At 40.9% G+C, this 13,966-nt stretch overlaps 1 protein-coding gene across 1 annotated transcript in view; it reads right to left on the bottom strand.

Moving 5' to 3' along the window:
* The window catches only part of grin3a (glutamate receptor, ionotropic, N-methyl-D-aspartate 3A), a 61,728-nt gene that overhangs the window by 17,782 nt on the left and 29,980 nt on the right, over window positions 1-13,966 (bottom strand). Inside the window, exons 3-6 of the mRNA XM_034096283.1 lie at window positions 5,696-6,365; window positions 4,398-4,781; window positions 3,358-3,503; window positions 314-429 (exon numbers count right to left, since the gene is read on the bottom strand). Coding sequence (XP_033952174.1) covers window positions 314-429; window positions 3,358-3,503; window positions 4,398-4,781; window positions 5,696-6,365 — 1,316 coding nt within the window. The remainder of the gene's footprint in view (window positions 1-313; window positions 430-3,357; window positions 3,504-4,397; window positions 4,782-5,695; window positions 6,366-13,966) is intronic.

Raw genomic sequence — 13,966 nt, 5'->3', positions numbered from 1 at the left:
TAACAACAACACAGGAATATGGGACTGTGGTGGCCTGTAATGGAAGCAAACGCCATGCGAACATCTTCACAGTGGGAGGAAGAAGCCTGCTAAATGGACCCAGAGATTAACAGTAGACAGTAGAGGATCTAAGCATGTTGAAAGCAAGAAGATTAACTGCTGTGGAAACGTCGAGTGATTGACATTCTTACATCTAGGGCTTTAGAAAATGCCTATGGTCAGATCAGTCTACATCTTCAAATATGGGAACATACAGTATTGTCTAACCCTAACCCTAAAGTCATTTGTCTTATTTAAAGAAGCCATACGTTACCTTCTATTGCAAAGGGTTTCCCGACTGTTAGTGTCTTACATTCTGCGTCTATGGAAACCTCATAGTCCAGCAGAGCTTTATCCATGATGAATGCATCCAGTCTCTGAGGATCAGCCCTGTAAATACAAAGCAAGGGAATATACTGGGAGTGTAGAACAAAATTACTTTTTGGTGCCTGTTGAGCTGAAAGTTCAAAGGTCCTGGAGCTTTAATAGTTTACTAACCAAACCACATGCATCTTGTCGGACTAATTGTTGCACATTTGAGGGTACAAACTTGATGCATGTATCCAGTCATTCCACCAAAAGAGTGAATTATACCCTTAAGTTTTATGACGATCTGATCGGTGGCATTTGAGATGTTTTTGATGGATGACTGGATCGACAAAAAAGACAGATGGACCATCGGTATCCAATCTCCCAAATACATAATGGTGACAGAAGAAGCCATAACTCTCTCCATAGCAACATCTTAGATCTTCTGGGATTGACATTTTAAAAGCAAGCTTCTCGAAAATTCACCTTTAAAACCTACTGGGATTGAAAATTGAATTCATTTATTTATTTTTGGTCATCTGTCTCCTGTTTTGTGCTATCAGTATTATATTTTATATTTGTGTCCTCATGCTACACTTCTAACCTCAGAGTGAGTTTAAAGAATAACAAAGGATGGTTTTGGTAGGGTCTTGAACTATTCGCTTTCTTTTCATTTTAAGAATAGGGTCAAGTTAAATGGGTAAACAGCCTGGTGGGGGGTTATTTATGTTGTGTCCAATAAATCATTGGTAAGAAAGGCAAAAAAAAGAGAAGTAGAGCACGACAAATTAAAAATAATGTTTGAAGGAAGTGTTCTGCTTGAGGGGTTTGCGATCTTCACAGGGCAGTTCACCAAATCACTGTAAATGGGATGTAAATGATTCAACAAACTTCTCTCAACTTCTGGTTTCCCAAAACTGGTCTTATGCCAGTGAAATGACTGCCTGTCTGCCAGTTTCTGCCAATTTACTCTCATTCCTCATTAATTCACAAGACTCTCAGCGAGGCTTTTACAAATCAACCCTTTACTGACAGGTACAGCATACAGGGACACAAATGCTGCAAAGCCTTTTTTCAAGATTGTTTTGCTTTTTATCAAGGACGGCGCTTGGAAATCCTCTGCTGTCTTCCACCCAAAAGCTGGCTGTTCATTATTACAGGTTGAATTAAGCTGCAGCTTATATCCTTGGTCTTTCCACGATAGTACAGTATTGATGTTATGTATTTTATTTTCAGAAAACTACCTTGACATCCACCAATTACCCGACCAGTATGGTTAAAACATGACGCCCACCTTATTCTCTTCCTGTAGAAATGCTTGTAAAAGTAGCTGAATCATGTATTGGCAATAGCATGACATTAATGGAAAACTAAACTGGTGACAGAGCACATTATTGTTTAAGGGTTTTACTTAATACAAAATGATGTGGGAAACAGCAATTTAATTTATTTTTGAAATGCAATGCATGTCAGGGAAAAGTCTTCACATCACAAGGTAAGTAAGACCTGTTAGCACCTAAGTTAACAAACCATACAATAAACTGTTCTGTTTCAGGAATGTTCTTTTTTTAAGAGACTGTATTAAAGGAAATAAAAGCAGCAAATTCTAATATCGCTGTCACTTTAATAAGCTAGCAACAACAACACCGTTTAATGGCAGCTAACGCTTCAGTGATTGATTGCACTTCTTAAAATTCACATTTATACAGCGGACACGCTGCAGTTAGTAGTTTTTGTTTGTTTAAATGACTGGTTGGACATGTTCATTAAATCAATTCAGAATGGGGACATGGTTTGCAAGAATGGGAACCAAGAGAATTGCAAGAACACCTCTTTCATTCTTAAAAAAATCACAACTAATGGTGTATGAGTCATCAGCATGTAAACAAAATCCAAAACGTGTCACAGGGGCTCAGAGAGAGTGGATACAGTGAAAGGAACAACAGGCTTGCAAGTGACTGATGAGAGGAAGTGGAAACAGGTGGGAGAGTGGGTAACAGCAGGGTTAACGGGGAACGTGGGAACAGGTGTGCAGATGAGTGGGGCAGTCAGGTGTTGGGGAAATGCAAAGTGGACATTTGTGGAACATTTGAATAACCTCAAATAATTCCGGAGATATCGTATTTACGAGAATGGAATGGACGGACAAAACCAACATTATCCCCACAACCAATACAATTCAAATGTACATTTGAAGAAACTATAAAGGTAAGGCTTCTCGTAAAAATAAAAGCACTTTAAACACTTGTTTGGTTTGTTTCTCATTCTGTCTGATGTTTATGAAACTCAGTGTTGCGGTCTAGCGTGGGCCAAGAAGGAAACCCATTAAATCTTGGAGTGGATCCGAAAAACACATGCAGATACAAAATATTTTTCACTTAAGGATACGGCCTTGGCAGATGTCTGCAAGTGCCCTTCTGGTTGTACATATAAAGGTTACCATAGCAATATAAAAACATATTTTTCATTTGTTTTAACCAATTCATGAATATTTAGTTAGGTAACCACATGGAGTAACACCTCAATGCAGTAAAATGGGAGATGCATTGTACTACAATAACAGAGGCTTCGGTCTATTGTATGATTATGTGATATGCCTTGTCCCTCTGGTAGTAAACTCTGAGAACAGGGTATTCAAAGCTGCACCGCGGCATATTGTATGCTGTCTTGTTCCCCATTTGTAATTTTCTAAAGATGACATTTCCCCTTGAACCCTCTAATCAGCACTTTACAAGCTCAAACAGATAAAAAAAATCTTGTTTCATGCATTAAAATTGTGCCCTTCCCAGCCAGGGCATTGCTTTCAGCTGCCTTTCCTCACTTTATTCTGCTTTGCTCCGCGGGGATGCCCGTTGAATGTCGAAGCAGCTTAAGATGACAGCAGTGGCAGGGTAAGGAGGAATATGAGTTCTGAATGCAAACAGGCCAGCTGGTGATGGGGGATGACATTTCTACTTTTTTTAGATTTGGACTTCTCTTTGACAGTGCAGTGTGTGGACATTGTCTTACTTGAGATTATGTATGCCATCTGGTGTTGCCGGGACATTGTATCTTCTCATGTACTCGTGCATCTCAGGAAAACTCTTCTTGAGGTAGTCCTCCGCGCTGCTTTCTTTAACTGTGGCGAATCGGAATCCCTGCGAGGGATGGTGCAACTGCAGGAAAGAAAAAAATAAACCAAGATGTTACGCTTAGAATGCTGTCAGAATCGTTTAGTACTACTTTTCATTTTAGTCTGTTGTCTCTCTAAACTTCAGTTGGCATTTTTTAATTCTCAAATGCAGCAGGAGTCCTTTATACTTATACTTCTTTTGTTTTCTGACTCTAAATATACCTGCACTGTTGGTATTCAGAGAGTTGGTGAGTTGACAAAAAAAACGTAGTTACCTTACCCCATTTGCCCTTACAAAGTATGTGTAATTAAATAATCAATTTCCTAATTTAAGTTTTAAAGTTAAAAACAACCGCTCTTCTGAAATGTTCAAAAGATAAGATTAAGTGGATCAGGGTCATTTTGCAAGAAAAAGGCCTCAGCCTTGAGCAAACAAATTAAATCTGGCCAATTTCAAAACCCTATTTTTAAACAGAAGATTCTGTCAAAACATTTTTAAACCTCTGGCAACCAAAACGTGAACTTTATTTACAAAACAAATTAAAAAACATATAAAAAGAAGAACTGTATTTTGATTGAATTAAAGCCCTGACTACGTATTTTTCTTGCTAGTGAAATATTAGTGACAAAATAAGGAAATTAAAAAAATATCTCCAGGTGAACATGAATCTGCTCCATCAGGACGGGGTGGTTGTGCAATGGGGAAATAAGTCTGACTATGGGTTTAATTAGATTTGAATATCAGTGACCAAACAACCCAAATTGTCATCAGATTGGGATTTAAATGTTGCTCAATCCTGATTGGTGCAAGGAAGAACCTTACATCATCTTCTTCTAACTTTAAACCAATGAGAGGATCGCAGAGAGAAAAAGCCCCAACACTTTACATTTCAGCTTGAGAAGCATCCATTGTTTGCAGAGTTGCACATCTCTGTACCTTTGGGTCATGTATCCCTGACAGTTGTTCGTAGGTCTTCTCCCCGACCATGACGGCAGCTAGGTTAGCGGTGTAGGTGGACAGACAGAACAGACAGAAGATGGCCCAGAGGTTCATCAGCAGGCGGCCTGTCCAGCACTTTGGCGGCTTGATGGCAACCGTTCTCCCAAATAAAATGGCGTAGCACACGTTGAGCGCCGAGGAGAAGGAGAAGACCCGGTCGCGGTTGCGTCCACGTGGGGTCATACCAAACGGGCTGAACCACTCATACAGGGTGAGGAAAACAGCGGTGACGTGGAGTGAAACGAAGATGCCGAGCCACATGGACCAATGGAGAGGCCACATGAAGGCACCGATGGGTGCAGCTGTGTCGCGTGTACGAACCTGGGCATGGGGAACACAGGATTAGAATAGAAGAATAGGGGGGGATGAAACCCTCTTTAATGGTCACACATGCAGAGCACACAGCTTTTAACCCATCCTAGTACCAGGAGTCTAGTACTAGCAGCAGTGGGCAGCTATTGTACAGCGGCCGACAACCAACTGATATATCTAAGTAAGAACATGTGTTTTTTCAAAGGCTTAAAGTAAACTTGAATTGGGTTGTGTTTTTGTTTATACATCCTGAGGATATAGCGGGGTTAGGACTGGAAATCCAAAAGCAGGTGAGTATGGAAATTGGAGAGTTATCTGTATATTTTGTTGTGTTACACGCCACATCTGTCGGTTTAAGGTGTTTAGCTTGTTTCTTATCAGAAATTCAGTAAATTATTTTACATGATGCTCGACTTATTTGAGCGAGGAGCTAATACAGGTCCCACAAAATGTAATGGAAGCATGATTAAAAAGGGAAGGAATGAATTGGTAGCAGGCCAGATAGGAAATAGCAAATAAATACAAGAAAGCTAGATCCTCAGAAGCCTAACATCAACTGGACAACAATTAGTGTCATTATCCAACTGGGAAAAGTGTTAGAAATACAGAAATATATAGAAAAAAAGGGGGATTGTAAATCAGAATACCAACAACTGTCGCGGTGTCTTTAGAGGGGAGAGTATTTCCCTATCACTTTGTGGTAATTGTAGTAATAGGATCCCCTTACAAAGCTGTTTGCTCACCAGCCTAGCCCCATAGGGTAATAGCATTACAATCCAATAACGTAGTGCTTGCAGTAATAACACTCCGCAATATTGACACTGACCATCAGCATACAAAGCGGCGAGAGTTGAGGAGAGGTCATAGCAAGAGAGCCAGAGAGTTTCTGTAGAAAGGGTGAGAGAGGAAGAGGGAGTACTGACCAGAATTCCCAGGCTGGTGGAGAAGAAGGGTGAAGTGAAGTCGATGACTTGGCTCCTGGCCGAATTAATGCTAAAAGATGTCACTGCCAGGTGGGCGGCGCCACTGAGCAGATCCCCCACCAATCCTGTCCACCGCCCATTCTTGAACCCACCGTACTTCCCATCGCCGACAATATAGAGGTCGAAGGTGAAGCCCATGTCCTCTGCCAGCTTCTCCAGCAGGTCTATGCAGTAACCATAACAGCACTTTTTCAATTCTGTGGGGACAGATCCATTGCGTCCCGAGAGCTTCTTGAATAATCCTTTAACAACCGAAGAATCATTGGTGAGCGGATCGAGGCACAACTGGCCCGCGGGACACATCCCATCGCTGTCCACCTCGCGGGTAAACACAAACGGGTGCTCGACCAGCGTCACCACCCGCATGTGCAGTCGCGCGGATCGACGCCAGTCTCCTCCGCCCCCAGATCCCTGATGGCTCGGCCAGGCCCGGCGGTCCATGAGAACTTCCCCCCTGCGCCAGCGTCCCAGGCGGGTCCAGGTTGGCTGGCCTAGAGGGTCCAGCTGGAGGGACCAGATGTAGTGATGGGCCTCTGAGACGACATTCTGGCTGAAAGAGTCTCTGGATATAAAACCCGTCTGGCCCTCAAATGATGTGTTGGATAGAAATCTGAAAGGAGTCGGACAAAGGGGAAGGAAAGTGGTGGAAGGAGGTTGATGAGGAGAGAAAAAGGCAGAAAAACCACAAGACTAAATATTGTTATTTAAATGTACAATGTATATCAGTATAGTGTTTGTTTCCTTGCAGGTGTATAAGTAAAGAGAAACTTCGGACCATAGTTCGACAGTAACTCAAAAAACAAACCAAACTAATAGAAAGTCTGGAAAACATGTTGCTTTCTATAAAATACACAATACAATATGTATAACAAAGTCTGGAAGGCGGCAAATTGGCAAGACTGGATTCAAAAGTTTCACTACCATGGACAGGAAACTTTTGTATTGCTGTTGCACTCTAAAGGCCAAAACAAATAGGGCTTATGATATTTTTGTGTCAACCTACCAAAGAAATACATGCTGTTTAAATGTGAAAGTGCAAAACTATTGTAAATGTAAATATAATCTTTGCTCTTGATGTTACACATTTTTTTTTAATTTTCTCACAAAGTATTAAAGACATCATAAACTGAGTGTAATGTTTTAATTTGCATTACATGTAAAGAACTACTGTAGTTTCATATTTGAAATGACTCTCTTGCTAACAAAAAACAGAACTTGTAGGGCATCAACCTGAAATGGGTTTACAACTGATTTCAGCCATTTGCAACCATTCTCTTTGAACTATAAAATGGAATACACACAATTTGATGTATTATACATGTATTATCAGTATGATAATTGGAAAAACACTTGTCTGACACTGACACTTGTCAATGCCTTTAAAAAAGAGCCAAGAGCCCTGCTTTATTTACCATAAAGGATCAAGATCTACACCTTTTTGACCTCAAATTCAAACTTTGTTCTTTGAAATATCTTTCAGTTCCTTAATAATCTACAAAGGAAGATGGTGTGATATGGTCACTTATAAACATGCAAGTAGGTGGAGTAACCCTAACCCTGAGTTGTTTACCTTTAAAGCTACAGAAAGATACAAGATTGTCATTTGGAGAAAGAGATACTTAATTCAAATGAAATAAACTATCATGGCCATGGTTAAAACGAAACATAATTGTTGTAGTTAAAAAGAAAATAGCTTTTTTAGTTTGTTGGAAGAAACAGCGAGCGAACAGCAGTCTCTCACACACTTTTCAAAGCCACATGCTTTGTTAACTCATCGATCCAATGCGGCCTGTTCCCTGAGAGGCTTTGCCCTGCTGTGACTACACCACGCTCCAACACTCCCGACTCTCGTTTGTACATGGATAAATGTGGCATTACAGGCGTTTGAACAAACAACCAAAGCTGAAGTTTTCCTGGTAACAAAACAATCTCTTCAAAGAGGAAAGTGATCCCAACAACCCAAAACTGTACTTAGCTTTCTTTTCATTTTTTTTCTACGTCTTTTATCAATGTATACAACATTATGTAGAAAGCCAAAAAGTCAAGAAAACTGCAAATGCGAACAGTTGCTAAAGGGGTTTTCTGCTGGCTTGTTGTTTTTTTTCTACATTTGCCAATAAGAAAATTGAAATTTACAATAAGATTTACAGGCTTAAACTGTACGATTATATTTTACCCTTGGTTAGTTTATACAAAAAGAAATCCCAATTTAATGTTGTAACACCAGCACAGGAGAGGTGTATTATCTAGGTGGCCTCAGTGGCTGTCTGGAGTGTGTGTGTGTGTGTGTGTGTGTGTGTGTGTGTGTGTGTGTGTGTGCGTGTGTGTGTGTGTGCGTGTGTGTGTGCGCGCGTGTGCGTGTGACAGGATAAGACCGACCATGGTCCAGTGATCTCCACATCTCTCTCACTGAGCCATGCTACTGGCTGTCTGAGAGTGTCAGATATCAGAACACACACACACACACACACACACACACACACACACACACACACACACACACACACACACACACACACACACACACACACACACACACACACACACACACACACACACACACACACACACACACACACACACACACACACACACACACACACACACACACACACACACACACACACACACACACACACACACACACACACACACACACACACACACACACACACACACACACACACACACACACACATTGAATGGATAAGGTTGGAAAAAAAGAAAGAATTCTGGTGTATGTCTTGTGCAAGTACAAAGAACAACACTTTTTGGATGTGCTTTCACAGGTTAATGACGTAAATTAGGGCTGTGCAATTAATCGTATTTTAATCGCGATTATGATTATGGTTTGCGACGATTATGAAAACAGCATAATTGACAAAATACGATTATTTTGCTGGGTGCGCTTTCGCCCCTCCCTAAAAGCCCACTCGGCCACGTGGGAGTGACATGTGTTGTGAGTGTTCAGCGCGAGCGAAGATGTCAGAACAAGAGCAGCAACTCGTTAAAAAGAAGGGTAAAACTATTTACACTATTTGCAAGTACTTTGCCATTACATTTCACATCGCTAAAGATATGTGCCCAGTTAGCACTGTTAGCAACCAGGGCTTTAAGCAACTTGTCAACACGTTGGACAAGCGTTACGCGATGCCGTCTCGGTATTATTTCTGCAGGTCTGCGCTGCCTGCACTTTATGACAAATGGCGTGGGGAAGTTGAGAGAGATGTGGCTTCAGCTGACTACTTTGCTACCACAACATACCTATGGTCTAGAGCAGGGATCACCAACTACATTTGTCCAAGGGCCAAAATGTATCCAATAGACACAATCGCGGGCCAGTGATTTTTATATAGTCCACACTGCTAGTGGAGCACGCTCAGGTACTGCGGACCTTTAATGTATTATCTGAAACGATGTAATAACTTTTAAAACTTGTTCCAGTCACTTGCCCCATGCATTCAGCAGCAGCAGGCATTCACTTTGATTTGATCGTTATGAAATGTCATAATTTCGACAATAAAGAAATGCTACATAAACGTTATCTTGCACATTTTATCCAACCATCTTTGTTTCTAACTTTCAATATATTTTAAAAGAGATCTCTCTCTCAGCGGCGTGCGGGGGCGGGGCCTCACAGACACGCTGCATCTCTCTCTCTCTCGCTCACAGACAAGCTGCATCTCTCTCTCTCTCGCTCACAGACACGCTGCATCTCTCTCTCTCTCGCTCACAGACAAGCTGCATCTCTCTCTCGCTCACAGACATGCTGCAGCGCCGTGCAGTGTGCACACAGTTCTGCCGGTAATGAATATTACATTTTGTGAGGAAACTTTTCCACCAATAACTCCAATAAGTATTCCAAAATGTATTCACTTCAGGTTTATGAAAGTAACTGTAATCAGATTACTCGTTTTTGAAATGTAACGCCAGCTGAAAACAGTTAGCCTACTTGATTTTTATATTATGCGTAACGCCGTTACATGTATTCCGTTAAAACCAGTCTAGGTTACAACCCAACCCTGCTAGGCTACTGTCCCGCAGCTCCTGCCTCTCTGTTGGACTCCGTCGCAGCGGGGCTACTGCTGCGCGGAGTGCACAAAGCAGACTCTTCACAACGAAGTGTCACTTCTTCTTGAAGGCAGGGAAGGTTTCGCAGTACGCAGTCGACTGTCCCGCAGCTGCTGCCTCTCTGTTGGACTCCGGTACTGCACCTTACTCACGACGTTGTAAAAAAAAACGCAGTAACTACTCAGCTAACGCCACAGTCACCCCCGTGACAATGTCCTGTAACATAATATTCCTGTGCCAGAATAATGCACTTGAACGCATCAAAGCTTTGTGATTGGCCGGCGTCACCCCATGTGTCGGGGCGTGGCTGAGGGTCTTCAGTCCAGGTGGCAATATTGTCACCTGCCTGCGCTCATCTCTGAGACCAGACCATGTCAACAGGCTGGTGTTTCTTGCAAAACATCTTTAAGAGATGACATGAGCAGCCCTACCAGCATTTGCCATGGTGGCCTAAACATTTTTATTTGGTCTTAAATTGTAGTTCAACATTTATTTCCTGTTACTTCTGGACCATGACGGTTGGCCAGCCTTCAACGTTTAACTGAGTGGAATATGTTGAATATGTTTTACCAAAATGTTGGCTATATGTTAAGGAGTTTTCAGTAGGTTGTGACAGTGCACTGCAACATATTTGATTTAATTTATTTTGGTCTAATTTATTTTTATTTATCATATTAATAATATATGTTTAGTTCAATAAATGGTCAATGAATAATCGTCAAAATAATCGTGATATCAATTATTGACCCAAATAATCGTGATTATGATTTTTGCCATAATCGCACAGCCCTAACGTAAATGATGTGACCTTTCCCTGAAATGTCTCTTTCGTGTCACCTTGCTCACTGTGAAACTCCCTCTTTTAAAACCATGTCTACTTTACTACGTCTTTTAGGGGTGTTAACTCAACCTGACAGCTCAACTAGTCTGTCTGAAGGTCGGTGTATTCACTGCAGCATGTAGCTGTTAATACCTGGAGAGTGTGTCTTATTCCCCCCATGTTCTTCATGACAGTGCACAGGGTGCTAAAAGCTAAATGTCACATGGTGGTAAAAGGGCACATAATGTAAAAGTGTTGTGTTCAGTCAAGACATCAATACAACTTGAGCGTGTTTCATTGCTGGAATGTGAAGTTACAGACCCTTTTAGACTACTAGCATGGTATGTCAGCAGAGTGTACGAGGGGAGATGGGCTTCACATTTCGCCTGCAGCAGAAAGCAGCTTCTTATAAACTCACAGATTCTCTTTTTCACTCAGAGGTTGCTCCAACACTACTCTATCCCAATAGAGTAACAAACATGACATGCTACAATAAACTTGGAGGAAAATGTTGAGCAGATAAGTGATGTGTGGGTGTACATGTTGATTTTCCCATGTTACACTTTTTAAGGGATTTCACAGACCATTTTCTGTCACGCCCGAGTGGAAAGCAGGCAGAGAGCTGTGAGTCGAAAACACAGAGAGGGGCTGCCACTGCAGTCGCATAATCAAAACTCCAGGGTACTCATTACACCCCCGCTTGATCCGGACTGGCTCCACTCATTAATTAACTACTGAATTCCTCTAATCAGACCGCAGTGATTGAACGGACACATCTACAGGACTGCTGTGCCTGAGATGACCTGAGAACCAGAACATGCACATTGCATTACCTTCACAGTCTGCAGCAGCTATGACAATGGAAATGGCACTTCCTGTTTAAAGTTAATTATTTTCAGCGATGGAATGTAACTACACATTTAAATGAACACAACTAAAGACGCAACTGCACTTCAGGATTTCCATTTTATGCTTGCACTTGTACTTCTCTACGAAACAGTTGTACTTTTGACTTTACTACATATTTTGACAGTTGCTCACGACTTAACAAATTTAGATTTACAGACTTGTAATGCATTAATCACATATGATGCATAGATGTAAATCAAACTGTGCATATGTAAGGTAAATGACCTGAGTCATTTTGACAGTCCCCATAATTGTAACAAAATTAAGATTAAAAGACGTATATAGTTTATTATAGATCATGAATTGAGATAAATCCCACAATGCAAATGTTGTTGTTTTTTATAAATACATTAAAGGTGGGGTTAGGTAAGTTTGAGAAACCGGCTCGAGATACACTTTTTGTTATATTCCATGGAATGCTCTTAACATCCCGATAGCAATGAATATCTTAAAGGTGGGGTAGGTACGTTTCAGAAACCGGCTCGAGTGCACTACAATTTGAAAGTACAAGGCAAGGCAAGGCAAGGCAAGGCAAGGCAAGGCAAGGCAAGGCAAGGCAAGTTTATTTATAGAGCACTTTTCAACGCAAGGCAATTCAAAGTGCTTTACAAAAAAAAAAAAAAAGAAAGACATTAAGCATTAAAAAAGAAAAGCTAATCAAATAAACATTAAGAAAAAAATACATGGATAAAAGTTACAGTGCAGTCTAAAATATAAATAGTTCAATTAAACATTACAAGAAAAAGTACATGGATAAAAGTTACAGTGCAGTTTAAGATATGAATAGTTCAAATAAAAGCAGCGACAAAAAGAAAAGTCTTCAGCCTGGATTTAAAAGTAGTCAGAGTTGCAGCGGACCTGCAGGTTTCTGGGAGTTTGTTCCAGATATTTGGAGCATAATAACTGAACGCTGCTTTACCATGTTTAGTTCTGACTCTGGGGACAGAAAGCTGACCAGTCCCTGAAGACCTGAGAGATCTGGATGGTTCATAGTTTAGCAGGAGGTCAGTAATGTATTTTGGGCCTAAACCATTCAGTGCTTTATAAATCAGCAGCAGTATTTTGAAATCTATTCTTTGACACACAGGAAGCCAGTGTAAAGACTTCAGAACAGGAGTGATGTTATCCACTTTCTTAGTGTTAGTGAGGACTCGAGCAGCGGCGTTCTGAATCAGCTGCAGCTTTCTAATAGATTTTTTAGTGAGACCTGTGAAGACACCATTGCAGTAGTCGAGTCTACTGAAGATAAAGGCATGGACAAGTTTTTCCAAATCCTGCTGTGACATTAGTCTTTTACACAGCCGAAAAGAATCCGCCCCTTCCTTCAGACTTCCTTACAGAGCACCTCTTCCAACACACATGAACGCGCAATGCACGCCCAATGACGGCATGCCCAATGAGGGCATGAGATACATTTGTGCGTGCACGAGATGGAAGGCTGACAGACAGGGCGGCAATCCAATCCGTTTAGCCGGGCCACGGATTGGTTGTACTTTTTACAGTATTACGGCTTCCACAGATGACATTTTTTTATGGATTTTTTGTCAAAGCACTTAAGATATTCATTCCTATCGGGATGTTAAGAGCATTCCATGGAATATTACAAAAAGTGTATCTCGAGCCGGTTTCTGAAACTTACCTACCCCACCTTTAAGTGCTTTGACAAAAAATCCATAAAAAAAATGTCATCTGTGGAACCCGTAATACTGTAAAAAGCACGACCAATCATTTTAGCCGGCCCGGCTAAAATAACTGGATGGCCTACCTGCCTGTCAGCCTTGCATCTGTGCACAAACTTATCTCGTGCCCTCATTGGTCATGTGTGCGTTTGTGTGTGTTGGAGGAGGGGCTCTGTAAGGAAGTGGCAGATTTTCTCCGGTTGTGTATTTTCAAATTCTAGTGCACTCAAGCTGATTTCTCCAAAATTACCTACCCCATCTTTAAGTACATTTTACAACTAATACTTATATGCTTCTCCTCGCATGCTTACTGTATACGGTTAATGAAAAAAATCGAAAACAGAGAAAAAGTCAAGATGAATTAAAGTAAATAGGGGCAGCTATTACCAATTTTCAAACATTTGCTGTACAAACTCCGACACCCCAGTTGCAGCATGACTGAAATACAAGTTAAACAGTTAATATAAGTTAAATAGAAAAATATGCTTGTGTTTGGGAAGTAGTGTACATAAGACTGACTAAATTAATATTTTTTGTTTGTTTTTGCCTGTCCTTGTTTGTCTACCCTCCCTCATAATGTAAAGTGTCTTTGGGTTCAAGAAAAGCGCTATAGAAATATAATGTATTATTATTATTATTAATATTGGATAGAACGCACAAGTTTTGTCAGAATTTGCAAAAGGATGTTTTAATAGGCTTTTTATAAACCCCATTTACTTCCATTAATCACAC

This window comes from Pseudochaenichthys georgianus, chromosome 12, assembly GCF_902827115.2.
Source record: "Pseudochaenichthys georgianus chromosome 12, fPseGeo1.2, whole genome shotgun sequence".
NCBI classification, from domain to species: Eukaryota; Metazoa; Chordata; class Actinopteri; order Perciformes; family Channichthyidae; genus Pseudochaenichthys; species Pseudochaenichthys georgianus.
Note: the sequence above shows the minus strand (reverse complement) of the source record. Positions and strands in the feature narration are given on the sequence as shown.